Source organism: Amblyraja radiata, chromosome 4, assembly GCF_010909765.2.
Source record: "Amblyraja radiata isolate CabotCenter1 chromosome 4, sAmbRad1.1.pri, whole genome shotgun sequence".
In the NCBI taxonomy this organism is placed as follows: domain Eukaryota; kingdom Metazoa; phylum Chordata; class Chondrichthyes; order Rajiformes; family Rajidae; genus Amblyraja; species Amblyraja radiata.
The window spans coordinates 68,195,515-68,222,563 of NC_045959.1; the positions used below are offsets into that span (position 1 = coordinate 68,195,515).

General features: G+C 41.8%; 1 protein-coding gene across 1 annotated transcript in view; it reads right to left on the reverse strand.

Moving 5' to 3' along the window:
- Positions 1-27,049, reverse strand: part of prkdc (protein kinase, DNA-activated, catalytic subunit) — a 235,559-nt gene that overhangs the window by 164,879 nt on the left and 43,631 nt on the right. Inside the window, exons 11-23 of the mRNA XM_033019700.1 lie at positions 25,766-25,912; positions 22,855-23,019; positions 21,849-22,017; positions 21,133-21,182; positions 18,116-18,262; positions 17,114-17,266; positions 16,439-16,554; positions 15,351-15,510; positions 11,944-12,030; positions 8,272-8,391; positions 7,338-7,494; positions 2,278-2,381; positions 2,076-2,166 (exon numbers count right to left, since the gene is read on the reverse strand). Of these exons, the coding sequence (XP_032875591.1) occupies positions 2,076-2,166; positions 2,278-2,381; positions 7,338-7,494; positions 8,272-8,391; positions 11,944-12,030; positions 15,351-15,510; positions 16,439-16,554; positions 17,114-17,266; positions 18,116-18,262; positions 21,133-21,182; positions 21,849-22,017; positions 22,855-23,019; positions 25,766-25,912 (1,666 nt within the window). The remainder of the gene's footprint in view (positions 1-2,075; positions 2,167-2,277; positions 2,382-7,337; positions 7,495-8,271; positions 8,392-11,943; positions 12,031-15,350; positions 15,511-16,438; positions 16,555-17,113; positions 17,267-18,115; positions 18,263-21,132; positions 21,183-21,848; positions 22,018-22,854; positions 23,020-25,765; positions 25,913-27,049) is intronic.

Here is a 27,049-nt window from a genome sequence, read left to right on the forward strand (position 1 = left end):
ACACCACCCTGGCAACCTGAAGATCAATCTGAAGAGGCTCCCAACCTGAAACATCCATTCCCTCCCCAGATGCTGCCTGACCAGCTGATTTCCTCCAGCACATTGTGCTTTGCTCAAGATACAAACATCCTGGGGCGGAAATCCCGGGGGGACAGGGACCAAACGTCCCCCCCTGTTTTGAGTGGTGGGGGACAATCCCCCCCAATTTTTTTAATCCGGATTTTAAAACTCAGTGAAAAAAAAAGCTGATAAAAAAACTCGGCTTTCCGGGGTGGGACCGATGATCGAGGGCGCCGATTGGATGAGAGAGACGTCAGTCAGCAGGCCGTAGGGGGTGGGGGCATGATGATTCAGCGCGATGATTGGAGGAGGGAGGTGTCGGTCAGAGGCGGAAGTAAGGGGGTGGGACTGAGGATAGAGCAAGGTGATTGGAGGAGGGAAACGTACTGGTGGAGCAAAGATCAGAGCGGAGCCTGAATCGGCCTGTTCGCGGGGCTTTTCGTCGCCCGGCCCAGCGCAGCTTAAAATTGACCTCGGGATCATCCACCGCCCCGCGGTCAAATTGCTGCGCCGAGGCGATCGAGGCTCCCGATGTTGAAGCCCCTGCCAGGCGATGAAAGGCCCCACGATTCGGGGCAGACAAAGCTGCTGTTGCTAGAGTTCAGAGTCGGTCACCAACCAGGTCAGTTGCCAATGTTACCGGCCATAGGATCCACGGCCGAAACCTTGCATGTGTGCGCGCGCGCACGCGGCTGCAAAGAGATTGTGTCCCCCTCATGTTTTGACAGCGATTTCTGTGCCTGCCAGCACCTGCAGTTTCTTATGTCTCCACCCTGGCACATGTGTGCCTGCCTTCCTTCCTTCCATCCATCCATCCAGTTTATTGGCGCGACCTGGCTGAGTACGACGCCAATCTGAAGGTGCTGGACCGAGCAAAACACTTTCAGCTCAAACTCAATCCCACTTCTGACACCATGTAATGAGTCGCGATATCTCACCCTCACGGCCTTCTCTGAGATCTTCTCCACCAGCTCATCGAAACCTATGGTGCCCACCGTGACGAACACCGACTCCATCACCCGCTTCCCCCCCCCCCCCCCCCGCGGCGGCAGCGAGCGAGTAGGCAGGGCCGAATGGCAGTAGCAGGCGGGCCGAGCGGCAGGCGGTCGGACAGGGGCTGAGCCGGAGTGGGCAGAGGAAGGGAGGCTCGGGTTGCAGGGTGGCCGAGCAGTTTGCATGGAGTTTGAGACACACACACCAAACTGGGCCAATTGTCAAGTCAACGGGATCCAAACCACAGCTAACAATGATTGACCTGTCGAGGAAGGAACTGCAGATGGTGCTTTTTATGGATGGAGGGAGTAACGGTAGGGGAAAGGAGATGGAGGGAGAGGTGCGGGAGGGATTGGGGGAGGGTAGGAGGAGAGGGGAAAGATCCTGGGGAAGCGAGGAGGGAGGGTGGGGGGATTGAGGGAGAGGAAGGGGTAGGGAGGGAGAGGGGGAAAGTGGGGGAGGCGAGGAGATTGGGGAAGGAAGGGGAATAGAGGGAGAGGAGGGGGGAGTGTGGGAGGTCAGGAGGGATAGGGGTAAGTGAGGAGTGGGGGATAGAGGGTTAGGAGGGGGTAGGGAGAGGAGAGATGGAAGGGATTGCGGGAGAGGAGGAGGAGAGGGGAAAGAAGAGGGAGGGTGAAGAGGAGGGGGAGGGAGTGCTGGAGGATGAGGGGAAATGACCCGTGCCTGCGGAATTGGGGGGCGATGCGTGAGTGGTGCAATATTGCGTTGGGGGGACGGGTTGCATCGGGGGAACGGGTGAGTGGTGGAATATTGCATTGCGGAACGGGTTGAGTTGGGGGACCAGGCCTCCCGTGTGAAAGGGACCCAACCCGGTCCAACTTTATATATAAAGCAGAGGCATAGTTATCACAGTTTAACAGATTGTTGCTATTAAAAATAAACCAACACTGAGGTAAAGTCTTAATAAATACAATTACGGTGTTTGCTAGCCTTAAATTTCCATCTTTTATTTATTCAGCCTTCAGTTTGTTTGACATACATCAAACTGTCCTGACACCTACCTGTCACCAGACTTCGGTTGACCCGTCCCCCCAGACCCCCGAGTAACTTCACCACTCTGCGCCTCACTTTTGCAGCAGGTGATTCCTCACTCTGTTTCATGAAAAATGTTTAAAATGATTTAAAAGCAAACTCATTAATCATTTATAGATATATTTCACAGATAAAAATCATTGGCTCAAATTTCAAATGATAGTCACCTACCATGGAAAGATTTGTTGATTTTTTCAGGCGACTTATAAGAATCTTGTTTCCTCCTTTACTTGTAGTATCAATCCTCATCATTTCCCAGTTGCTTTTGGACTCACCTAACACAAGGTTTAAAGATTGTAGTATCCATAACCAAAAAGGTTTTTAATATCATTTTTTAAACCAAGCTTTGAGAGTGTTTTAAGTTGTATATAAAGCAAGTGCGATCTGTGATTCAGCTGATATCTTTCATTCACCTGAGACATGCCATGATGCTCAGACCTAGTTTTGGGTTTATTCATGTCTCGTGTATCGAGGTACAGTGCAAAGTTTTGTTTTGCATGCTCTCCAATCAGATCAGATAATATTGCACATATAAAATACAATCAAGTCAAACTCAAGTATAATAGGTAGTTAGATTTAGAGGAAGAAAATAAATTTTAAGCATGAGAGCAATTGATAATAGATCCTTCTCTGGGAAAAGCAGGCAAAGAATGGCCACACTCCCGTCCCATCCTTTCTCCAAACAGTTGAGACACATAGATCAGAGTGCTATTCCAAGCACATAATTTACGATCAGGAACATTGACCTGAGGAGTAAATCTGACAATTCCAATTTGGAAAATACTACAACATTTCAACAAATAATGTTGAAGTAAATTAGTGATTTTGGCACAAAGTGATCATGGGGCACTTGGAATCCTCAGCGTCAAAGGTGGATGGTGCTGCAAGGTTTGTGGAATAAGATATCAGTTTCCCATCTGCTTGCTTCCATTCACATTCTGGAACCTGGTCTATGGTTCTCTTCAAACTGATTTTCCATTGTTTGTTTTACAATCATGACACAAATCCAAATTGAAGTCTGCAGACTGTTCATCTAAATATATTAAACCTGGGAGCTTTGTCTAACAGCAGTCAGGTTCTGGGACATTTACAAATGTAGTGTTGATGTCAAATGTATTATAATGGAGCAGGTCAATGAATTCCCTTCCCATTCCAAAACTGACCTTTTTGTCCCGGGCCTGCTCCACTGTCAGTGTGAGGCCAAATGCAAATTGGAGGAACAGCACCTTTTATTTCTCTTCGGCAGCTTACAACCCAGGATTTGAACGTTGATTTCTTTAATTTCAAGTAACGCTTTCATTCGCTCCTTTTTCCCCCATCCCCCGCCCCATCCACTCACGCATAGCCCCCAACTGCGGCTGGAGAGGGAGAGGGAAGGGGGTAGAGAGGGAGGGGGATGGGGGTAGAGAGGGAGGGGGAGGGGGTAGAGAGGGAGAGGGTGTAAAAAGGAGGGTAGAGGGAGGGGGGAGGGGGATAGAGAGGTCGAGGGAAGGGGGCAGAGAGTGAGGGGTGGGGGTAGTGAGGGAGAGGGTGAGAGGGTTAGAGAGGGAGGGGGTAGAGAGGGAGGTGGTAGAGAGGGAGAGAGAGGTGAGGGGAGTAGAGAGCGGGGGAGGGGGGTAGAGAGGGAGGGAGGGAAGGAGGGCTGAGATGGATGGGGTAGAGAGAGGGAGGGAGGGTAGAGAGGGAGGGGGCGTGAGACGGAGTGTAGATGTTTGAACAACACTACCTACACCCTCCTCTCCCTCAATCCCCCCACTCCCTCCTCAACTTCACAGGATTATTTTCCTCTCTTCCACTCCCTCAATCCCTCCCTCAATTCTTCAAGTGAAGCCAATGGAGCTGGGCTTAACGGGTCCGAGCTGAGTGGGGCCAAGTCGAGCCGAGCGTGCGTAGCCGAACAGGTCACAGTGGAGCCAAGCGTGTGGGGCCGAACGGGTTCCAGTGGAGCCGAACAGTTCCCAGCGAGTCCGTGTGGGGCTGAGCGGATCCCAGCGGGGCAGTGCTGGGCTGAGCGGAGCCGAGTGCGTGGGGCCAAACGGGTTCCAGCAGGGTCGAGCAGATCCCAGTGGAGCCGAGCAGGCCTGAACGCATCCTAGCGGGGCCGAGTGGGGCTGAGAGGAGCTGAACAGGTCCTAGCAGGGTTGAGCGGAGCCGAGCGAGGCCGAACTGGTCCCAGTGGGGCCGAGCAGTGCCGAGCTGGGCTGAGTGGAGCCAAGCGGGTCAGTTTTTTGTTCTTCAAAATGAGAGCTTGGAAAACTTTAATATTTTGAAGCTGTTTTTAAAAGGTTTGTAACTTGTGAAATATACGTTGAAATGCGATGGGAAGATATTTATCGGAAAAAATGTGAGAAGCATGTGTGAAAATGGGAAGGCTGTGGCCTAGCGTTTGGAAGAAGATTGACATTACGGAGTCTAAAAGAAAGCTGACACGGATAGATAGATATGCGGGCAATTTTTTTTATACAGAGGCTTTTAGATAGACACATGGAACATTGATCATGTACAGGCTGATGAGATCAGTTTAACATGGCATAATAATAATAATAATAATAATAATAAAACACTTTATTATTATCAAATTTGTCAATGAAATTTCAGGCGCACTGCCCGAGCGGAGCTCCAACGTATCAGATAAATAATAACAACAATGGAAACACCAAAAACGGCAAGAAAAATGTTGTCAAGTCAGAATGTGCAATATTTCACAGTATAGTGTTGTGGCAATACAAAATATTGGCAATGGGGGCTGTGTGTTCAGAGTGGTGATGGCCTTGGCCTTGGTGTAGAAACTGTTCGTTGATCTTGTGGTGTGTGATTTGATGGACCTCTAACCGCGCTTTTGCGGTTGCAGCTCCTAGACGATGGAACAGCATCCCTCTTCCCATCAGAACTGCCCCCTCCATCGACTCTTTTAAATCTAGACTTAAAACTTATTTCTATTCTCAAGCCTTTTTTGAGGTCCTCTGAGGTAGCTCTGTTTGTATGCATCTGTGTATGTATTGTTGATCTATGTACCACTGTTTGTAGCACGGTAGTACCTGCACCAATGTAAAGCACTTTGGTCAACGAGAGTTGTTTTTAAATGTGCTATAGAAATAAAATTGACTTGACTTGACTTGCCTTTCCTGAGGGCATATTTGGCATCAACATTGTGAGCTGAAACATTGTTCCTTTGCGGTAATGTTCTATGTTCTAAGATGCAGTAATGAACACTTTGAAAACATTAACAACTTTGGACAAGTTAGCATGGGTTTATGAAAGAGAAATCTTATGGTATGTTTGAAAAATAATTAGAAAAATAGGCAAGGGAAAATCAGTGGATATTGTGTATTTGGACTTCCTAAATACCATTGAAATTGTCACATTTTGGTTAGAATGCAAAATTAAGGCACATGGGAATAGGTGAAATACATTGCATGGCTTGTGAAATGGTTGACAGACAAGAAATTAAAACTAGAAATAAAGAAGATTTTTTTAGGGCAGCTGGCAGTAATTATTGGGATCAGTGTTTGGGCCCAAGCGATTCACAATATTAATGATTTGGACCAGGGAAACCAGTGAATATGGTATATTTGGATAACTGTGATTCAGAAGCTTCATATTTGCAGACAACACCAAAGAGAAGTGAATGTTAGTTTTGAGGATGATGCAAAGTAGCTATAAATGTGATGTCGTTAAAGTGGGTGAACAAACAAAAGCACGGCAGATGCAATCTAATGTGGAAGATTGCAGTAAAGAGAATATTGGGAAAAGAGAAGATACACTGAGATCTGGTTGTCTTTGTACACCAGTCACTGAAAACAAACATTCAGGCACAGCAAACTGTTAGAAAGGTAGTAGTTATATGCTGGCCTTCACTAGAAGTGGACTTGAGTACAGAAAAAACTCAAGATATGCCTGTGCTGTGCTGAGAAACAATCGGGAATTATGACACACTTTTGTTCTAAGTAAAAATGCTCTTACCATGGAGGGAATAGCTAAGCTAGATAGTTCAGAATGAAGGGTCACGTCCTCAGGAAGAGGGGATAAAACGGGGAACCTATGGAATACCACACAAAAGGCAGTGGAAGCCACGTCATTATTCAAAAAAGAAGTGCTTGGATAGATTGCTTAAAGCTAAAGTGATTAATGGTATGAGGAGAAGGAGGGAACAGGATTCTGAAGTGAACAAATAGCCATTTGAATTGTGGGACAGACACGAGGCATTGAAAAGTCTGCTCCAAGAACATAGAAAAGTACAGCACAGGAACATTTGGCCCACTATGACTCAGCTGAACATGATGCCTAAACCAACAAATTTGCCTGTACATCATCTATATCCCTCTCCCTGCTCCATTTTTAAATTTTCAAATTCAATGTGTTCTGAGTTACCCTGAGCGAGGAGTTTTTGTCACTCAAGCTTCTAAATCACAGTTATACATTTTAACTGTGTCTGAACTTAAGTATAAGTAAATGTAAAATATTAAGTACCCTTAATATATTTTATTCCAATCAGTAAATAAAGAAATAAAGCATTAATCTCCGCATTTTCTGGTAATGAATAATCACAACATGGATATAAGAGTTAAGTGGAGAAGACTAAAGGGCCTGTCCCACCAGCATGCGATAGCATGCGTCTAGCGCGACCAAACGTGGTCGCTTGAAGCGTACGGCCTCGCGGGGCCGGTCCCACTTCGATCGGCGGAGGCGTATGAAGTTGTGAGGGGCTGGTTCCAACATCGCGCGGGGCTCCAAAAATCTTCCACTGTCCGAAAATCCCGCGCGACAACGGCCTGTCGGCCCGCAGCCGCATTGAGGCCGTACGCAGTGCCTCAACGGGCGTACGCAGCGTCTCGACGTCGTACGCAGCGTCTTGATGCTGTACGCAGCGTCTTGATGGCGTACGCCTAGCGCGTGGCGTTGCGCGATGACGTCACCGCCCGGCTTGCCGTTGCGTGATGACGTCACCGCCCGACGCCGTGCGACGTCCAAATTCAGTCGGCCCGCCTCCCGCCCAGCTGATTGGTGAGTATGATGTCGGGCCCAATCACGCACAACTCCATACGCCTCCGCGGTTGGAATTGGGACCGGCCCCGCGAGGCCGTACGCCTCAAGCCACCACGTCTGGTCGCGCTAGACGGATGCAATCGCATGCTGGTGGGACAGGCCCTTAAATGCTAATATTCTAAATTCAGCCTTTTACAACTGGGCTGAACAATTTTATTTACAAAGGGGAAAGAGCAGTAACTTACTTGAAACTGAAGTTTTCAGGTAACCATCCAAGTGTGGCAAGATGTCCTTGTAATAAGGCTGAATGGTTTTCTTCGATAGATGATATGACCAGTCTTCCAGAGCATCCAATCCAGCATTAGCAAGAGGAACGTGGCTAAGGCCAAGTTTAAATGCAGTCTAATTTTGAAAATGGCAATAATAAAATCACAGAATTTATAACAGATTCTCTCCATGGTACAGATGTCAACTCTGTAAAGAAGTCCACAAAATAATCACACTCCTCTATCATGTGTCCCTGTAAATTTATTCTCCAAGTACTTGCACTTTCAAAAATATTGCTTTTTTAGGCCATAGCCAATGAAAATATTTTTGTTCACTTTTAATGACACAATTTTGAATATCCTTTTCAATATTGTTCTACCAAAAATAATTTTAGTTGTCCTTCATAAACCAAGCTCATGATTTGATTCTAACATTGGTTTGACTATTAGCATTACTGCTTTTCTTTTGTGTTATTTATTCCCATTTATAAATCTAGGATTCCAAAAGCTCCCTTTGATTTGTTTTACTAATTTGTTCTCCCACTTATATATCTGTATATTGGAAACTCAAATTTCTTTCAAGATTAATCTCTAAATGTGTTATCTGTCACATTGTAAGTTCTCACACCACCTGGGACAGATTGAAAACTATTTTTGATGGGAGAGGAGACATGAAGCAGGAGGTTATTACCCATGCATATGGACATTTAGTTAAAGAAAGAGAAGGGAATGAGGAGATGGGTGGACGGCAGGGAATGTCCGGATGGAACGGGGTAAATTCCCATCTATCCCACCCCAAAAGTGCTGATTATTCAGCCATTTGCCTTGAGGAGCTAACTATTCCTGATTCAGTTTTCAGTGTCTCAAACACAGCCTAGTCCATCACGCAGTCCGTCATGGGAAATATACCAACCTGGAGTGCAGGAATAAACGTTTTGACATCAAGTTCAATTATTTCATGAGGTAGAGAGAGCACAAAAGTCAGACAGGAAGCCAGTAACTCATCCTTGTACTGTTTCATTCGTGTTGCCACCTACAATGAATAACATGAAATTGTGAGTCTTGGATGATTGTACATTAAATCCTATATAGCTTTTAATTGTTGAAGATCTCCATATTAAGAATTAAGGAAGGATCACATTGCATTCTAAAGTATTTATATTAACCTGATATCCAGCATCTGCAATTTTTAGCTTTCCAATAATTTTTTTTTTTTCAATTAATTATGTGTGAGCAGTATTTTTATCTTAGACATTTATTGTTTTCAGATGATTATATTTTCTTTGAAATTTTCAATTAAAAAGAAAGATTCATTTCATTTTTCATTGCCTTTGAAGTGTAATAAAAATCTTGAAAGATGTCAAAGCTGGCATTTGACATGGTCGTCAGTCAAGGAATTTTAGTGGTCTCACAAGCAAGTCTTTTTCAGGCTCACTTATCTGTCCCAAATACGTCAAGGCATTGTTGATTAGATCCAGAGGCATCTATCCACAATTTATTCTTTAAGGCTCTGTACTTGGCAGCATCACTGTTATCCTCAATTGTGTCACACGAAGTGAAATCTGGGGCACATTTTAGTACTTTTCCACCTAATCTTTATTCCAGAATGTAAAACATGGCATGAAGTGGCTGAGACTCGCCAGGATCTCAGAAAGACAAGATGTGAATTGAACCAATTTTTTAAAAGATAATTAAAGGAATGAAGTTTGTGCTTCTGCACACAACAGAGTTGCATGGGATAAATGACTGAACCATTGCACAATTTAACAACTATCGCAGCAAAAGAATTGTTGCAAATTAAAATGGAAAATAAAAAATAGTGGTACAGCTGGTGGACTTGTGACCTCACACACCAGAGATCTGTGTTCGATCCTGTCCTCGGGCACTGTCTGTGTTGAATTTGCACATTCGCCCTGCAAGCGTGTGGGTTTCCTCCCACATCCCAAAGACGCATTGGCTTTGTAGGTTAACTTGTCTCTGTAAAATTGCCCTTAATGTGTAGGGAGTGGGTGAGGAAAGTTGGATAACAGAACTTGTGTGAATGGGTAGACAAAAATGCTGGAGAAACTCAGCGGGTGAGGCAGCATCTATAGAGTGAAGGAAATAGGCGACGTTTCGGGTCGAGTCCCTTCTTCAGACTGAGGGAGAGCTGGGAAGGGGAGGAGAAAGCAGGGACTACCTGAAATTGGAGGTCAATGTTCACACCGCTGGGGTGTAAACTGCCCAAGTGAAATGTGAGGTGCTGCTCCTCCAATTTACGGTGGGCCTCACTCTGGCCATGGAGGAGGTCCAGGACCGAAAGGTCGGATTCAGAATGGGAGGGGGAGTTGAAGTGCTGAGCCGCCAGGAGTTCAGATTGGTTATTGCGAACCGAGCGGAGGTGTTGGGCGAAGCGATCGCCAAGCCTACGCTTGGTCACACCGATGTAGGGCAGCTGACACCTAGAGCAGCGGATACAATAGATGAGGTTGGAGGAGGTGCAGATAAACCTCTGCCACACCTGGAAAGACTGCTTGGGTCCTTGAATGGAGTCAAGGGGGTAGGTAAAGCGACAAGTGTAGTATTTCCTGCAGTTGCAAGAGAAAGTGCCAGGAGAGAGGGACAAATTGACCAGGGAGTTACGGAGGGAGCGGTCTCTGCGGAAAGCCAACAGGGGAGGAGATGGGAAGATGTGGCCAGTGGTAGGATCCCGTTGGTAGACAAAGCTGGAGAAAATCAGCGGGTGTGGCAGCATCTATGGAGCGAAAGAATAGGCGACGCTTCGGGTGGAGACCCTTCTTCAGATTGATGTCGGGGGGGGGGGGTTGGAAAGAAAGGAAGAGGCGCAGACAGTAGGCTGTGGGAGAGCTGGGAATGGGAGGGGAAGGAGGGAGAAAGCAAGGACTACCTGAAATTGGAGAAGCCAATGTTCATTCTGCTGGAGTGTAAACTACCCAAGCAAATATGAGGTGCTGCTCCTCCAATTTGTGGTGGGCCTCACTCTGGCCATCGAGGAGGCCCAGGACAGAAAGGTCGGATTCGGAATGGCAGGGGGAGTTGAAGTGCTGAGCCACCGGGAGATCAGGTTAGTTATTGCAAACTGATTGGAGGTGTTGTGCGAAGCGATCGCCAAGCCTGCGCTTGGTCTCACCGAGGTTGATCATATGCTGAATAATCCAACCAGATTTTTGTTTGGAAGTGGAAAGACAATAATAGAAATTGCATTCATTGCAATGTGTAAAAAGAGATGAGATACTGTATTGTAATTTTGCTGCATGTCATTGTGGTATATATCATGTTTTGATTGGTGAATATGTTTAGTTTGTGACTTTATTTGAAGCAGAAATAATATGTGAATGCTTCATTGACCATAATTCCTACTGGTAACTATGCACTTCGTCCAAGCAAATTATCGCATGCGTCATGCAAGCCGCCTTAAATGACCACCTAAATTGTCATTTGGCAACCTAAAAAGCTGCTGAGGTTGCCCGCCTGGCAACAGGGGAAAAAAGTTAAGTGAAAGCCCTGCTTGGAGGACTGCACTAAGTTATCTGAAATCGGTGCACAGATAATGAAATAAAACAACCATTTTACTATTAAAACATAGCAGTTATAATGTTTCATGGTAATTTTCTACAAGCAAAAATGTGAATATAATCAAATAATCTGTTGGGATAACTTCTCTGCCCTTCTTCAATATTGTGCTTATTCAAGAGTGGCAATATGGTGCAGTTAGTAGAGCTGCTGCATCACATCTTCAGTCACCCGGGATCATATCCAACCTCAAGTAATGTCAGCATGAAATTTGAAATGAAGAAAATGTGATTTCCCCCAGATGCTCTGGCTTCCTCGCATATTTAATGAGGGCCAGTCAGTTCATTCTTTGGCCACTGCAAGCAGGCAAGTGGTAAAATGTGGGGGATGTTGACAGCAAAGATCCTATAGCAGAGCTCCGCTATAGGATCTTTGGTTGACAGGAATATAGGGAGAACTGGCTGCAGAGAAAATTACTGGGAAATAGGATTGCTCTGTGACCCGACATAGACTCTATGAGATGGTTTGTAGGAAGGAACTGCAGATGCTGGTTTATACCGCGATAGACACAAAATGTTGGAGTAACTCAGTGGGATAAGCAGCATCTCTGGAGAAGATAATAAGTGACCCTTCTCAGTCTGAAGAAGGGTCTTGACCAAACACGTCTACTACCTCAGCAATTTGTGCATATACTCTATCAAGTTAATTTAGACTCCTTCACTGTTGTAAGGAATATGGAAATATGAATCCTTTTGGTTCATGAAATCAGATAAACTGTCAGTTAATTATTTCAAACGTAGATGCCATTTCTGATTGTGAAGTATGACACATTGCCCTACATCTTGCACTAATCATCTTGCTGACATTTCTGCACTAACGTTTGGCATGGAACTTAACTGATCATTTGACAATTTTAAAAACTAACTCACAATGTTAATTTTTTGAAAATTATTGTGTTTCCCATTGGACCAAAGATATCTAAATTATCAGTAGTAAATTGCATTCAACTGTGCAAAGGAATGTGACTTTTTCTGCAATTAAGGATATTCAAAAACTTTCTCATAGCACTTACCTCCTTTCCAAACTTCCCAAATAAAGCAAAGCAGGCGAACCTTTCTGTGTTCTTGAGGCACTGCGTTCGAGATTTCATGCTCATACCCTGGCAAAACACAATTTTTGATTGGATCAGAAATTCAATCAAGACCAAACTAACAAAGGAAGCATGCTCATTCATCACCTTGCTCACATACAGAGGACATATGACCCCAGTGATCAAGAAGTAGCTGATCAACAATGATAAAAGTTCCTAAGGTAAGGAAAGAGCTGTCTGTACCATTCACCAGGCTAGGTGCTTGGACCTCTGTAGCATATCATTAGACAAACTTATGGTAATAGAAACATGGAAGTCTATTTTCAAAATTTGCAAACACCAACATTGTACTTTTTACTTAGTTAATACAAATAAAGAATGACAAAGTACCAGAAGAGCAAAGAGCCAAGAGTGTTTTATTGTCATATGTGTTGTGGATGTGGATGTGTTATATCTGGACTTTCAGAAGGCTTTCGACAAGGTCCCACATAAGAAATTAGTATACAAACTTAAAGCACACGGTATTGGGGGTTCAGTATTGATGTGGATAGAGAACTGGCTGGCAGACAGGAAGCAAAGAGTAGGAGTAAACGGGTCCTTTTCACAATGGCAGGCAGTGACTAGTGGGGTACCGCAAGGCTCAGTGCTGGGACCCAAGCTATTTACGATATATATTAATAATTTGAACAAGGGAATTGAATGCAACATCTCCAAGTTTGCGGATGACACGAAGCTGGGGGGCAGTGTTAGCTGTGAGGAGGATGTTAGAAAGCTGCAAGGTGACTTGGATAGGCTGGGTGAGTGGGCAAATGCATGGCAGATGCAGTATAATGTGGATAAATGTGAGGTTATCCACTTTGGTGGCAAAAACAGGAAAGTAGACTATTATCTGAATTGTGGCCGATTAGGAAAAGGGGAGATGCAACGAGACCTGGGTGTCATGGTACACCAGTCATTAAAAGTAGGCATGCAGGTGCAGCAGGCAGTGAAGAAGGCGAATGGTATGTTAGCATTCATTGCAAAAGGATTTGAGTATAGGAGCAGGGAGGTTCTACTGCAGTTGTACAGGGTCTTGGTGAGACCACACCTGGAGTATTGCGTACAGTTTTGGTCTCCTAATCTGAGGAAAGACATTCTTGCCATAGAGGGAGGACAGAGAAGGTTCACCAGACTGATTCCTGGGATGTCAGGACTTTCATATGAAGAAAGACTGGATAGACTCGGTTTGTACTCGCTAGAATTTAGAAGATTGAGGGGGGATCTTATAGAAACTTACAAAATTCTTAAGGGGTTGGACAGGCTAGATGCAGGAAGATTGTTCCCGATGTTGGGGAAGTAAGAACAAGGGGTCACAGTTTAAGGATAAGGGGGAAATCTTTTAGGACTGAGATGAGGAAAACATTTTTCACACAGAGAGTGGTGAATCTCTGGAATTCTCTGCCACAGAAGGTAGTTGAGGCCAGTTCATTGGCTATATTTAAGAGGGAGTTAGATGTGGCCCTTGTGGGTAAAGGGATCAGGGGGTATGGAGAGAAGGCAGGTACAGGATACTGAGTTGGATGATCAGCCATGATCATATTGAATGGCGGTGCAGGCTCGAAGGGCCGAATGGCCTACTCCTGCACCTATTTTCTATGTTTCTATATGTCCCGAAACAGAACAATTAAATTCTTACTTGCAACAGCACAAGAGATGTTAGTAAATTACCAGATGGAACAGTTAAGTGGCAAATTAATTTCTGCAGATATAGATGTTAGGTGGTAGACACAAAATGCTGGAATAACTTGACCAGGAAGTTGCAGAGGAACGGTTACTGCTGAAGCAATAAGGGGTGGAGATGGGAAGATGTGGCCAGTAGTGGGATTCCGTTGGAGGTCGCGAAAATGTTGGAGGATTATATGCTGTATGCGACGGCTGATGGGGTGGAAGGTGAAGACAAGGGGGGCTGTCCTTGTACACAAAATGCTGGAGTTACTCAACGGGACAGGCAGCATCTCTGGAGAGAAGGAATGGGTGACGTTTTGGGTCGAGACCCTTCTTTAGATTGATGTCAGGGGAGTAGGCGGGACAGAGATAGAATGTAGTCGGAGACAGTAAGACTGGTGGGAGAACTAGGAAGAGGGATAAGGATGTCATAAACCTCTTTCGGGTCGAGACCCTTCTTCAGATTGATGTCAGGGGAGTGGGCGGGACAGAGATAGAATGTAGTCGGAGACAGTAAGACTGGTGGGAGAACTGGGAAGAGGGAGAGGATGCAGAGAGAGGGAAAGCAAAGACCATTTGAAGTTAGAGAAGTCAATGTTCATACCACTGGGGTAAATATTAGGTGTTAGATGGTGTATATTGTTGGAACAATAAGGATGTCACAAACCACTTCACTAATGTAGATGGTCCATGCATGCAACCAATAATATAGCTACCTCAGTACCACTAACCACGCCTTAGTTATCAAGTATAATAAGTCTCTCTATCTCTCTCACGCTCTCTTGGTTCCAGCACGGTTATAGACTGCTAGTAGTCAGTGCTGGAATGTGTTTAACCTGAGTGCTCATTAAACAATAAGTAAAGTTACAAGTGTGTCAGACTTCACATCTTTACAACTAATAATGATTTTTTAATGGGGATAGGAGAACAAAGGGATCACAGTACAAATACATAAATCAATAAAGTTTGCAACCTATTCAACAAAACTGTTAAACACAAAGCCGTTAAAAAAGCAAAGTTCTGGATTAATTTTCAAGTGACAAAACTGAAAAGCGCAAAAGTTAAACTGGCATCAAGTAAGATTACACTCAGATAACAAAGCAAGTTCTGTTCTCTATCTTACAGGAAGGGCGAAAATGTAAATAATACAAAAAAATACAAATTCAACCAAAATAATATATTCAACAGGAAAAGCTGAATAGTCTGTAGCTATTTTCTCAATGAATGACCAAATTGGGTGTTTAAACTATTACACATTTTTACAGGATAGACTTGGAGAAAATAATTTTGACCTTGGGCTGTCCAGGACTTGTGAACTTAACAGAGATAACAGATCCTAATTTTAATTCAAGAAAAATAATTTAGCCCAGGAGCAGTACAATGATTTAAACTTACATGAACTACATAAATGTAATGTTATAGAAGTTAACAAAAGAAGGTCATGTTTCAGAAACACTGGAGCTAAAGACTAGACTAGAGCAATCATGGCACCCATGTGCCTTCAAAGGTCCAAAGAGAAAACTGATAGACCGATTACCAAAGTGCTCAACCCCGATTCAGCAACCTGGGCACCTTGGCAAAGAGTTCTAAGCTCGTCATGGACCTTGCCTCTCAGATACAGAATAGCATATTGTGAAAAATAGCAATAATGGAGGAAGAAAATTAAAGATGTATAATTTATTCACCTGGAAATATTTGATTTTTTGGGCGATTTTCATTGAGACGGACAGAAGTTTGTAGAATCCACTAACGAGGGGAAATTGTATTGATCGCAGGATGAGCTCGTGTCCAAATCTGTACAACCAATGTTCAAAGTACTCTGTGTGCTTGTCCAATAACAACTCCCTAATTTAAAAGTTAAGATAATTTTGCTCAAGACAGTTTAAAAAATGTAACTTCAAACTGTAAGAAAATAATCTGTGCCAATAAAATTCCCCGAAGTTAGACACACAGACAAACGTACACACCTGTGCTTTGAAGCCACAAGTCTAGGCTAAATATATCAAATATATTATTTTACAGAATGTTTCAAATATTGTGGATAGTTACTTAATATTAATGATGGATTCATTAGAGTGTGCCAAAAGTGTTAAGGGCAATTTGAGCATGAAATAAATATTGTGCAATTAAATTCTATTGCTCCATTAAAATTATGGTGTAGAGGCAGGCAAAGAATTAGCTCTAACTCAGTCACTATGGTTAAAGTCTCACATCATTATTTTTATCCTAATTCTGAGCTCAAACAAATTAGACCCAATGGTGTCCATGCAGTTGCAGAACCAGATACTGTGCTCATAGTAGCTCCCTTACCAGACTAATGGTGATTGTCTTTAAATTCAGAACCAATTATCAAGCAAAAGAATGACTGATTGATTTTAAATATATTTAAAAGTCTGAGGAAGAGTCCTGACCGGAAAAGTAACCTATCTATGTTTTCCAAAGATGCTGCCTTACCCGCTGAATTACTCCAGCACTTTGTGTCTTTAGACTTTAAACTTTAGTGATACAGCGTGGAAACAGGCCCTTCGACCCAACGAGTCCACGCCGACCAGCAATCACCCCATACACCCTATATCCTTTTGTGTCAACCAGCATCTAAAGTTCCTTGTATCTGCTTAAAAACTGGTGACTTCAAAACACTCACATACAATGGCAATCAAGTCCAGGGCTGTGAATAATGATACTGCAGAGCAGAGACGGGGCAATATTTTTTATTCATAATTAATTAAGATGGATTCATGGAACTATTTCATTGAGCAGTTTGTACACTTACCCACAGAATTCAACCAAATTGATGAAGGCAGTAAAATCCTTTGGTTTAGTTGGCTGCATGTTGGCTGCTGGGTCAGACGTGGGAATGACAATGCCACTGTTGATGTCACCCGACCCCTGCAAACCAGAGAGCTTCAATCGTGACATAAACTTCAACATTTTAGTCACCAATTTCCAAATTCAATTCTGAAGCTAATCGATTAACAATTTCTTGTTATAGTTAACTGGTTAAGTATTCATTAAATTAAAATTTAGTTTTATGGATTTATATTTTTGAGGGTCTGTCTATGTACTTTCTCTATATTACTGCTAAATTAATGACACCACATTTTAGAAAGGGGTGTGAAACTAACTTAAGGAACCAGTGTTGCCTGCATTAACTCATTGCAGGTCAGTTGCAGTATATTTATAAACAGCACAAAAATAAGTTATTGAAGTTCCTATCCAACATGTCCAATGTTAACAGAATTGCTGGCTCCATGTAATTAAAATTTTGTCTACCTTCGATTTTCCAGCATCTGTAGTTCCTTCTTAAACACAAATAAAGCTCTTCTTTGGACACAGAAATTAAAGAAATATGGCTACGGCTATTGATAATAGTTCAAAGGTGTCCAAATGTAAAATCAGATAACATGTCAGAAGCAAACAGATAAGACAGAAAAAAAAAGTATAATACCACTTCTTCATTCGGGTTTTGCTTATCCACAGTCAGATCCAATTTGTCAATAATTTTGAGCACCGATTTAATGAACTCGTCATACAGCAGGCGATTTAATGACTTCAGGGGCGACTCAATTATCTGTAATGTCTCCTCAACCAATCCGGATACCTTAAAGATATATAGAACATTACGTTTGTCACAACAGATTTAATCCCTTCATCTTGCAGTGTATGACACATCACAATTTTAATCACAATTGTTTGTAGAAAAGTCATATTTCTAATTTATTGATAATTTAAGAAACAGCAGTTTTGCTGCAATTCTTCTTATTTGTGTCTACACGAACACATGGAATTATCATAAGGGATACCAGCAAAAAGTTAATGAGAGACAATAACAATAGTATTACTGATATAAATAAAAGCAAGGAAGACTGGAATGAACCCGGAAGGCTAGCGATAACAAAAGATCAGATCACCAATCCAAACCCGACTTCTGCCTACATTCCATCCAGGAGTGAGGGAGCCTTTGGGGCAACTTGACAGCGGCTTTGAAGAATCTTCGGCTTTACAGACAGCTGAAGATAGAATGAGGGTTTGGAAGAACAAAGTTCTGTCAAGACAATCTGCCAACTTTGACAGAAATGTAAGGGGTACAAGTAGAATGCATTAATTGAAGACCTAACCAATACAATCCCCAGAACATAAAATTCCCAAAAAGGGAATTACTCTTGCTCACTGATTTTATTGGCCAGGGAAGAACATGTAACCAAAAAGGTGGACATTTTAATACTAAGGTTTAGCTCTTGAATAATGTAAGTAAAAAATATACTAATTTTTTTTTTAAATTTCCATTAACTATCCATTCTCTACCTCATTATACTTGACTTCATCCTGATGTATTCTATTTTGAAAAACATCAGACCAAAAACGTCACCTATCCGTGTTCTCCAGAGACATTGCCTGACCCACTGAGTTACTTTGTGGCCTTTTATTAGTAAATGTATACCTGTCTTACCTTCATTTTCTCACAGTCCAGCAGGATTCTGAATAAATCCAAATAATCTTTGTAAGATGGAACTCTCGATTTTCCTGTTGCCGCATTGCCACCATTACTAACTGACAGCTGTGCATTTGACCCCGGTCCAAGCTTCTGGATTCCCTCCTAAAGAATTGATTGATTATATTAACATGGGTCAATACAGTAAACTAACACATAATAAGGAAATATGCTTAATAAAGATGATACAAAAAAGAGAAACTGTAAATCCAGGGCATTCATAACAGAGTGGTCAGCAGATAAAATGAAATATAACTATTGGAAGATTAGCTTGTCGAGGGGATGTTCCCTGTAGTGGGACAGCTAAGGACCAACTAACTGCACAGCCTCAGAGTAAAATGACACATCTTTAGAATGAATGTGAGGAGGAATGTCTTTACCCAGATGGTGGTGATTCTGTGGAATTCATTGCCACAGATGGCTGTGAAGGCCAAGTCATTGGGTATTTTTAAAGCAGAGATTGACAAGTTGTTGAATGAATCTGAGAGGTAACTTTTTCACACAAAGGGTGGTGGGTGTATGGAACAAACTGCCAGAGGAGGTAGTTGAGGCTGGGACTATCCCATTGTTTAAAAAACAGTTAGACAGGTAAATGGATAGGACAGATTTGGAGGGATCTGGACCAAGCACAGGTAAGTGGGACTAGTGTAGCTGGGACTTTGTTGGCCGGTGTGGGCAAGTTAGGCTGAAGGGCCTGTTTCCACAAAGTATCACTCTATGACTCGAAGGGTGTCAAAGGTTACGGTGAGAAGGCAGGAGAATGGGGTTGAGAGGAAAAACAGATCAAAAGGCAGAGCAGACTCGATTTGCTGAATGGCCAAATTCTGCCCCCATGTCTATTGGTTTTAGGATTTGAGTTTAAGCTGGAATATCATGCACAGTTCTGGTCTCATCCAAATAATGGCGAATAATAATCCCTTCGCTGAGATGAATCGAGAATATATGCCAACTCAGAATAAGAAGTCTATTTCGGACTGAAATGAGGTGAAGTTTCTTCACTGAGAGAATGATGAATCTTTAGAGTTCTCCATCTCTCATGGGGATGGAGGCTCAGTCTCTGAGTTCATTCAAAACAGAGATAACAGATTTATGGATACTAAGGGAAAGAGGGGATCTGGGGATAATCTAGATCTGGGGACATACTAGATACATTTAACTATGGTAAAAAACATTCAATTATCTTGATGAATGAAGGAGCAGAATCCAAGGGTTTACTTCGATCTCGCAATTATCAATATGATTCATCTGTACAACCAGTTAGTTCTCAGGCAGCCTGGAACTATCTAAAAATGCAGCAACTTTATCCAACCTTCAGAATCATTGTGGGTTAATGATTCCAAAATATTTATCCAACTCCTTGTTATAGGTATGTAGAAACTTAAAAAACAAATGGATGTTGGAAATGAAACAGAAAATTCTGGAAATACTAAAAAGACTACCAGTATCTGAAGAAAGGACAAAATAAGAGTTCCTGTACGCTCTGAATCACTCATTCAGTTATACATTTTAAGGCAATTATATTTCATCAGAATTATTCAGCAGCGTGTTGTTGAAAGATCAATGACCCAACATGTTTATCCAATTTCTCTCAAATTCTGTCTGATTTGGTGAGCTCAGCATTTTTGAATTATTTTACTGAAAGGGGAGCCTTGTTGGCAGTTTAAATGCAGACCCCAAGCTCGGAGAATCTGAACAATACGAGCAATTACATAGCAATCTCTGGTGATGTAGAGAGAACAACATTGACGAGGATCTTCCAGAGTTGCAAAAGATCTCCTAGGGGCTTCTATATGGCTGGAATTGGCAAGGTGACATCTTGATGGCATCAGAATGCTGGCACTTCTGACAATCCAGCACTGCTTTTGAATGCAAGTGCCATTCTTTGGAGGGTGAGGGGAGCTTTGAATCCACAATGTTTTCAGTTTGATTAGTAAGGGTGTCAGGGGTTATGGGGAGAAGGAAGGAGAATGTGGTTGAGAGGGAAAGATAGATCAGCAATGATTGAATGGTGGAGTAGACTTCATTGGGTGAATGGCCTAATTCTGCTACTAAAACTTATGGACTTAGGTTTATTATTGCCACATGTACTGAAAACATTTGTTTTGCATGCTATCCAAACAGATCAGATATACCACATAGATATAATCAGTTCAAATTAAGTACAATAGATAAAGCAAAGAAGAAGATACAGAGCGCAGAATATAACATTTTGCCGCTTCAGTTCCATAAATAAAATCCAATTCCTCAATGCAGCTGAGGTGAATCGAACAGTATTCTAACTTGTGGAATGACCATTCAGAACCCTGATAACAAAGGGGAAGAAGCTGTTCCTGAGTATTGTGGATTAATCCATAATGTCCTGATTCAAAAGCACGGGTGCTATGAATAGCAAAACAGTCAGCTGTTAATGGTTTCAACTGCCTGCAGATGTGGGTACAACGTGGCAAAAAATATATTTAAGTCACCTCAAACATTTGAAAGATAAGTTAAAAAGCCTTGAAATGAAAGCAATGCAATGGAATCCAAATGGAATATTCTACTTGAAAGGACAGGGAGACAGCCGAGATCTGAGGCTGTTGAAGCCAATGCTCAGAAGCAGCAGCCGAAGAGCTACTGCTGTTCATGCTATTTGGAACACAGAGAAAATTAGAAACACTTGCAGAACATGAAGTGTAAAGCTACATGGCCAACTGATACATCATTTTAGCATTGTCAACTGAGAAAATTGATAATATATTTAAATATTAAAAATATTGTGTCTGAAATAATGCTGTTAGTATGTAAATACTTGAAATGAAGTTATTTTTCATGTTATTTTAACAATGATCCAATAACAATTTATGGAATAATCCCCTATCTTGTTTGAAATTAGATTCATGCTAACGTATTGTACTTGCGATCCATAATTCAACAATAAGATTTTAGTGCAATGATCAATGCTTAGTGCTCAGCTAGATCATGCAATTTTATCTTACCCCTGGAAGTAGAACTGGCTTTGAACAGACACGGATCAGACCTTGATGCACTGAAACACAAATTTAAAAAAAAAATCATATCAGCTCAATAAATGCAAGAACCAAATTAATTCCCAATTTGTACAATTATTGTCTACCTGAAAATAATTTGAACACTGTCCTACGTTAACATTTAATATTTTATAGACAGTTTACCAAGTCTTCAAATGGCAGCAGTTATTATTTTCTTTTCATTGGCAATGTCATATTCCCTCTGTAAAAACTACATTTTTCTTGCTCCACATCCAAACTAGCAAACACTCATCCTGCACATTGATTAAAAACTTAACTCCAAAATAATGGAAACAATTAAGCAGCTAATGGCAGTAAAGCATTACATTAAACTTGCTTGTACTTTGTTAGTAAAAGTATTTTAATTTCTAAAATGTTCACAAAAAATTGATTTAATCAATGTACACAAAAAGTTTGGCCTTTTGAAAGGGACAATCGTTTCTTGAAACACCGAAAGGACATTAATCTTTGTTCATCCCGGTTAAAATAGACATTTCAAAGAGGAGCAGTTCACAGTGTATTGTTTTCACTCGTGTTAGCAACACAGATTTAACACTTTAAAGAGCTAAATGCACTTTTAATACTTCTGTGCATCCACAAATCTCGGAGAATATTCTGCTGTATGGAAAGAATAGTATAGTTGTAGTGCAAAGATTGAAACTGACCTACAGTGCTGATAAAACTCCACAGCACAGGGCCTTTTCCAGCCAGAGCAATGAAGAGTTTAACAATGGAATGACAACAAACTGGTTGCATTTTTGCACTATATTGTGGGAAGCCATCCATCTGAACCACTATTAGACGTTCTAACACCGAAGTATAAACTCCAGGGATCTGAAGAAGAGAGTAGAATTGCAGTGATTGAGATAAACTATTTATTTTTCAATGAATTACTCATTTCAAATAGCTGAAGCAGAAAATGTTTTGATCTATGTTATTACCCTTAGAATAACTACAATTTAATGTTAATGACATTATTTTAGAATTGCGGCATTAAAAAAACTTTGCATTTTATCCATTTCTAAATTGATTTAATAAACACATTTCTTATTTGTTAACAAATTAGGAACACCGTTGACCAAAGTATGGCTTCTATCAAACTTCAGTACTGCATCAGTGCTTCGATATGGCACATAATGGCTGGGCGTGCTATGAGTGAACAAAGCCAGTAGAAACAGCATTCTGGAAATAGGAGGTGATAAAATCCAAGACTGGTTGATCTTCTGGGACTGGATCCGGAGTGGCATAGGAGACAGTTTAAAAAAAAACGAATTTTGAGAAATTAAGTAGGTGTTGCACATGAAAGTACTATAAATACTACTTGTTATTAAAATTAACGTGTGGTAAAGCCTGAGATAAAACACAAAAAGCTGGAGCAACTTAGCGGGTCAGACAGCATCTCGTCAGACAGCATGACGTTTTGGGTCGAGACCCTTCTTCAGACTCTTCCTATTTATTTTCTCCAGAGATCCTGCCTGACTTGCTGAGTTACTCCAGCATCTGCAGGTATAAACCAGTATCTGCAGTTCCTTCCAACACATATTTTAAAGCATTTTGGGTGCAAATGAAAACTGAAACTATTAAGTTTTTTAAGATAATAAAAACTCCTCTAAAACCAGACAAGCATGGAATGGATCGGAAAGTTTCTGAAAGAACACCATATAAACTTACTTTGTCTATGTGAAATATGACACTTGCAATGGAATCTAAAAAACTGGGAAGCTGGTAAAAATTGTCATCTTCAGTGTCTGCCTCTGTAAGATACATCAGTTTACAACGCTGGATCAATTCCGTGTACATGAAGTCAACATATTGTGAGTTCACAGCCTTACAGGGCTAAAATCATAGAAAAGAGAAGTAAAATTAATTCAGTTTTAGAATGTATTAATTAATGTTGGTGTGTTCATTGAGAAGGTAAAAAGTAAGTACTAAAATACAGTGCTTTCAAAATGTATTGTAGAACATGTTGATGTTAATTTGTTACATTTCTGGTCCATTGGACCATTCTGCATTTTGTCTATACAGGTTCTTCCACACAAACAATCCAAATCCCATCAAACTGCCTCACCCTTTCCCTCTAGTCCTGCATCTGTTTTAAATATTTATTAATTTTCCTTAGAAAGTACAATCTTATTCGTTTCATTGCAGTAACAACTTATTCTTGGTTATTCTTGGTTAGACTGCACTCGCAATGGTTGGGATGGGAAACGATTTGTGCGATCATGCCAACGAACAGCAGTATGCATCTGCTGAGCTGTACAGCTCAGTTTTATGACTTTAACATTAAGTACTATGTAATCTTCTGTACACCTTTCTCCTCACCCCTGTCCCAAATTTTCTCGATGAGGATGTTCAGTTAATGACACCCTGTGACAGATTCCCCATCAGAATAAAACTAAATATCTCTATTTACCAAATGAAAACCCTTCATGGTTTTAAATACCTTTACTGAATACCCTCTTTTGTTTTTATCTCAACGGAACCCATACCTGTACCTCAAGTTTTTCCTAATTGCTAGATTCTCAACCTTGGTATCAGATTGAAGACTGACTGTCTTTGGAGTCATTTGTATAAAGGGGTGTAAGGACCGCAAATACTTCTAAATAAATATAGTCAAACTAATATCGTGTACAAATTTATCATAATTTCTTGTTACCTGGTAGACATTATCTGTAAAATATATTCAACCCTCTCCGCCTGATTAGTTGTGTGGGAGTAAAGTAATGTAGAAAGAAAATAGACAACGGTTGAAATAATACAGCAAAGAGAGATAACAAAAGTAATTAAAGAAGCTATAAGGTAAACCAAAGAGAGCATTAAAAAAAATGAGAAGGAAATCGTGAGAGATAAAACAACAAATTTAATTTACCTCTAGGTACACAAAAGATTAACATAGATGATCAAATTTGTGCTTTGATATGTGGAAGGAAATGAATAGTGAGCCAAGGAACTAGTCTTATCCAAATTCATGTGTTTACAAAAGAGAAATAATGAGAATGATGATTGAAAATTAAAGGTCAGGGACTCAGACGAGTTAGTATATTAGACGGATAGACACAAAATGAAATTTACTGAGGTAATGTGTTACATTCTTGAGTACTAAAGGGTGCGATTTTGTCCCTCTTTGCTGAAGTGCCTCTTTGAAATGGCTATCCAATTCCTCCTCAGCCCTCTGCTCTTTCATCCAAGCCCTTCAATTTTCCCCCCAAGTATTCCCTGTTTAATCTGCTTTCATCCTTTCAGCCACTGCATTCCAAATCTTGATTAGCTGCATTAAATTTCTCAAATGCACCTGGTTCTTTTGGAATATATATAGTCAGTGTAAATTGTCAAAGCAGCAGAGAAGATAAGAGAAGATATCAAAGTGTTAGGTACGCAATTTGTATACACTAGAAAATGTGGTGTTTTTTGCACAAATATTTCTCCTTTCTGTAGGTGCACAACCTTTTATCCGGAGTTCCGGAAACCGAAAAGCTCCGAAAACCGGACATTTTTTCCAGGATGTCGTCTGCACACCAAAGCTCGTGTTTGGCGCCAAACTTGACCCGAAACGACCCACGGTCAACCCAGGTCTGTACTACTGTAGCGGCTGCCTCCTCCCCGGAGACACTTAAACATCTGTAAATCATTGCTTAAACGTTAGTCAGTTAGTTTGGAGGGCTTTTATGTGAAAGGGGGGGGGGGGGTGGGGGGTGAAGGGGGAAACTTTAATTTTTAGTCCCCTACCTGGTCGGAGAAGCGGGGAGCGGGCAATGCCTTACCGGGTCGCCGTGCAGTAAGCTCCGGATCGCTGTGGCCGCCGACTCCCAACATCGCGGAGCTGGTGTTGCGGGCGTCCGGCGCCGGTTGTAGCTCCAACCCTGGCAACTCTACCCCTGGCTGCGCGGCGCTCCAAATCCAGCGCCGCCCGCGATCGGACGCCCGCAGCCCCAGCTCCGCGATGTTGGGAGTCGGCGGCCACAGCGCTCCGGAGCTTACCGCACGGCGACCGGTAAGGCATTGCCCGCTCCCCGCTGGTATCCCAGCGCTGTGGCCGCCGACTCCCAACATCGCGGAGCTGGGGCTGCGGGCGTCCAGCGCTGGATTTGGAGCGCCGCGCAGCCAGGGGTAGAGTTCGCCGGGGTCGGAGCTCCAACTGGCGCCGCCCGCGGCCGGACACCCGCAGCCCCAGCTCCGCGATGTTGGGAGTCGGCGGCCACAGCGCTCCGGAGCTTACTGCACGGCGACCCGGTAAGGCATTGCCTGCTCCCCTCCTCTCCGACCAGGTAGGGGACTAAGAATTAAAGTTTCCCACTTCACCCCCCCCCCACCACATAAAATCCCTCCAAACTAACTGACTAAAATTTAAGCAATGATTTACAATGATTCCCCGGTCTCCGGGGATGAGGCAGCCGCTCCAGACTTTTAAAGCTGCCCGCGCTACCTACATAATCTACGCTAAAAATCTTCCATTCCGAAATCGGAAAAATTCCGAAATCCGAGAAGTGTCTGGTCCCAAGGCTTTCGGATAAAAGGTTGTGCAACTGTACTTTATAAATACAAAAGAATAGCTCATAAAACAATTTATAAGAATGAAACGTACAGCCGCAAAAAGTCCATATCCTCGAATGGCAATGGAGAGCTCTTTATTGTTTGATTCCATTGTCCGGATTATGTTATAAAATTGTTTCATAAAGTAATTCAACTTATCTTCATGCACATGTGCATTCTTTGCCACTTGTAATGCAATCTGCATACAGAAAAAGATAAAAGAATGCAAATTAACAAGTTTTTGTACTGTCAATCCAGAAACAGTTGTAATCCTGAAAGAGTTGCGATAACAATGTTGAATGTAAATTAAGATTATTGGCCTTGTCATACATCCTAATATTTATGCAGTCAAACAAAATGTTTAATCTCTGCAAAATTAATTTGAGCCAAATTGGTTATAAAGCAATTTTGAATAGGAACTAGAAAACCACTTAAAAATTATAAGAAATTGACAAGGGGTAAAAAAGCTGTCTTGGAAAAAAAGTAAAAGGAAAAAAACTGTATTTAAGCTTCCCGCAGTAATCAGACACAATTTTCTCTCTTGTTACCATAATCTGTCAATTTTCACTGTAGGTGACCATTGATATTGACAAGCAATCGCTTCTAATGATGTAACATACAGTTTTTAATATTTTTAACTTGAAGAAATAAACTTTTAGCTTTTAAAAAAAATCTTTACTTTTGAAAATTCAGCAGGAAAAATATATTTGTAATCATGAGTCTGTAACTCTCGAACCCCTAGCCTTTCCTTCCGCATTGGCACAATTGGTTTTATGATGCAATTTTCTATAATGCAAGATTTCTGGGGAGTGCAACTTTCACAGTATTTGAATATCGTCAATTTTACACTTCTGGCAATATGAAAAGTCATGCCAACTAATGGGTCACAGCAATACAGATCCTGGATATTTTGATACTAATTGAATAAATAAACGGCTTTTAAAATAAACAATTAAAACAGTGAACAATAATCAGAATTGCTTCAACATCAATAATTTCTGTGCTCTCATAATGCACCAATGAAAGATCTGAATAGGAATAGAATGCATTTCAGTGAGTAGGTAAATAGATCATACACACCTTAGGAAATAACAGTAGATAGCTGGACAATAATGCAAGTCACTAAAATGGTCAATAAGGCTATAACAACTGAAGGCTACTGAACTGGTCAACAGACTACTGGAGTTCAGTTCCACAGACTAAAATTATGAACAATTAAGTTTTGCTAAATATCTAAGTGATAAACAAAACACTAGAGGCAGCAATACAGGTAATTAAAACCATAAACAAAACCAAACATTACAGTTGGTGTCTAGGAGAGTTGAAATAAAGATCA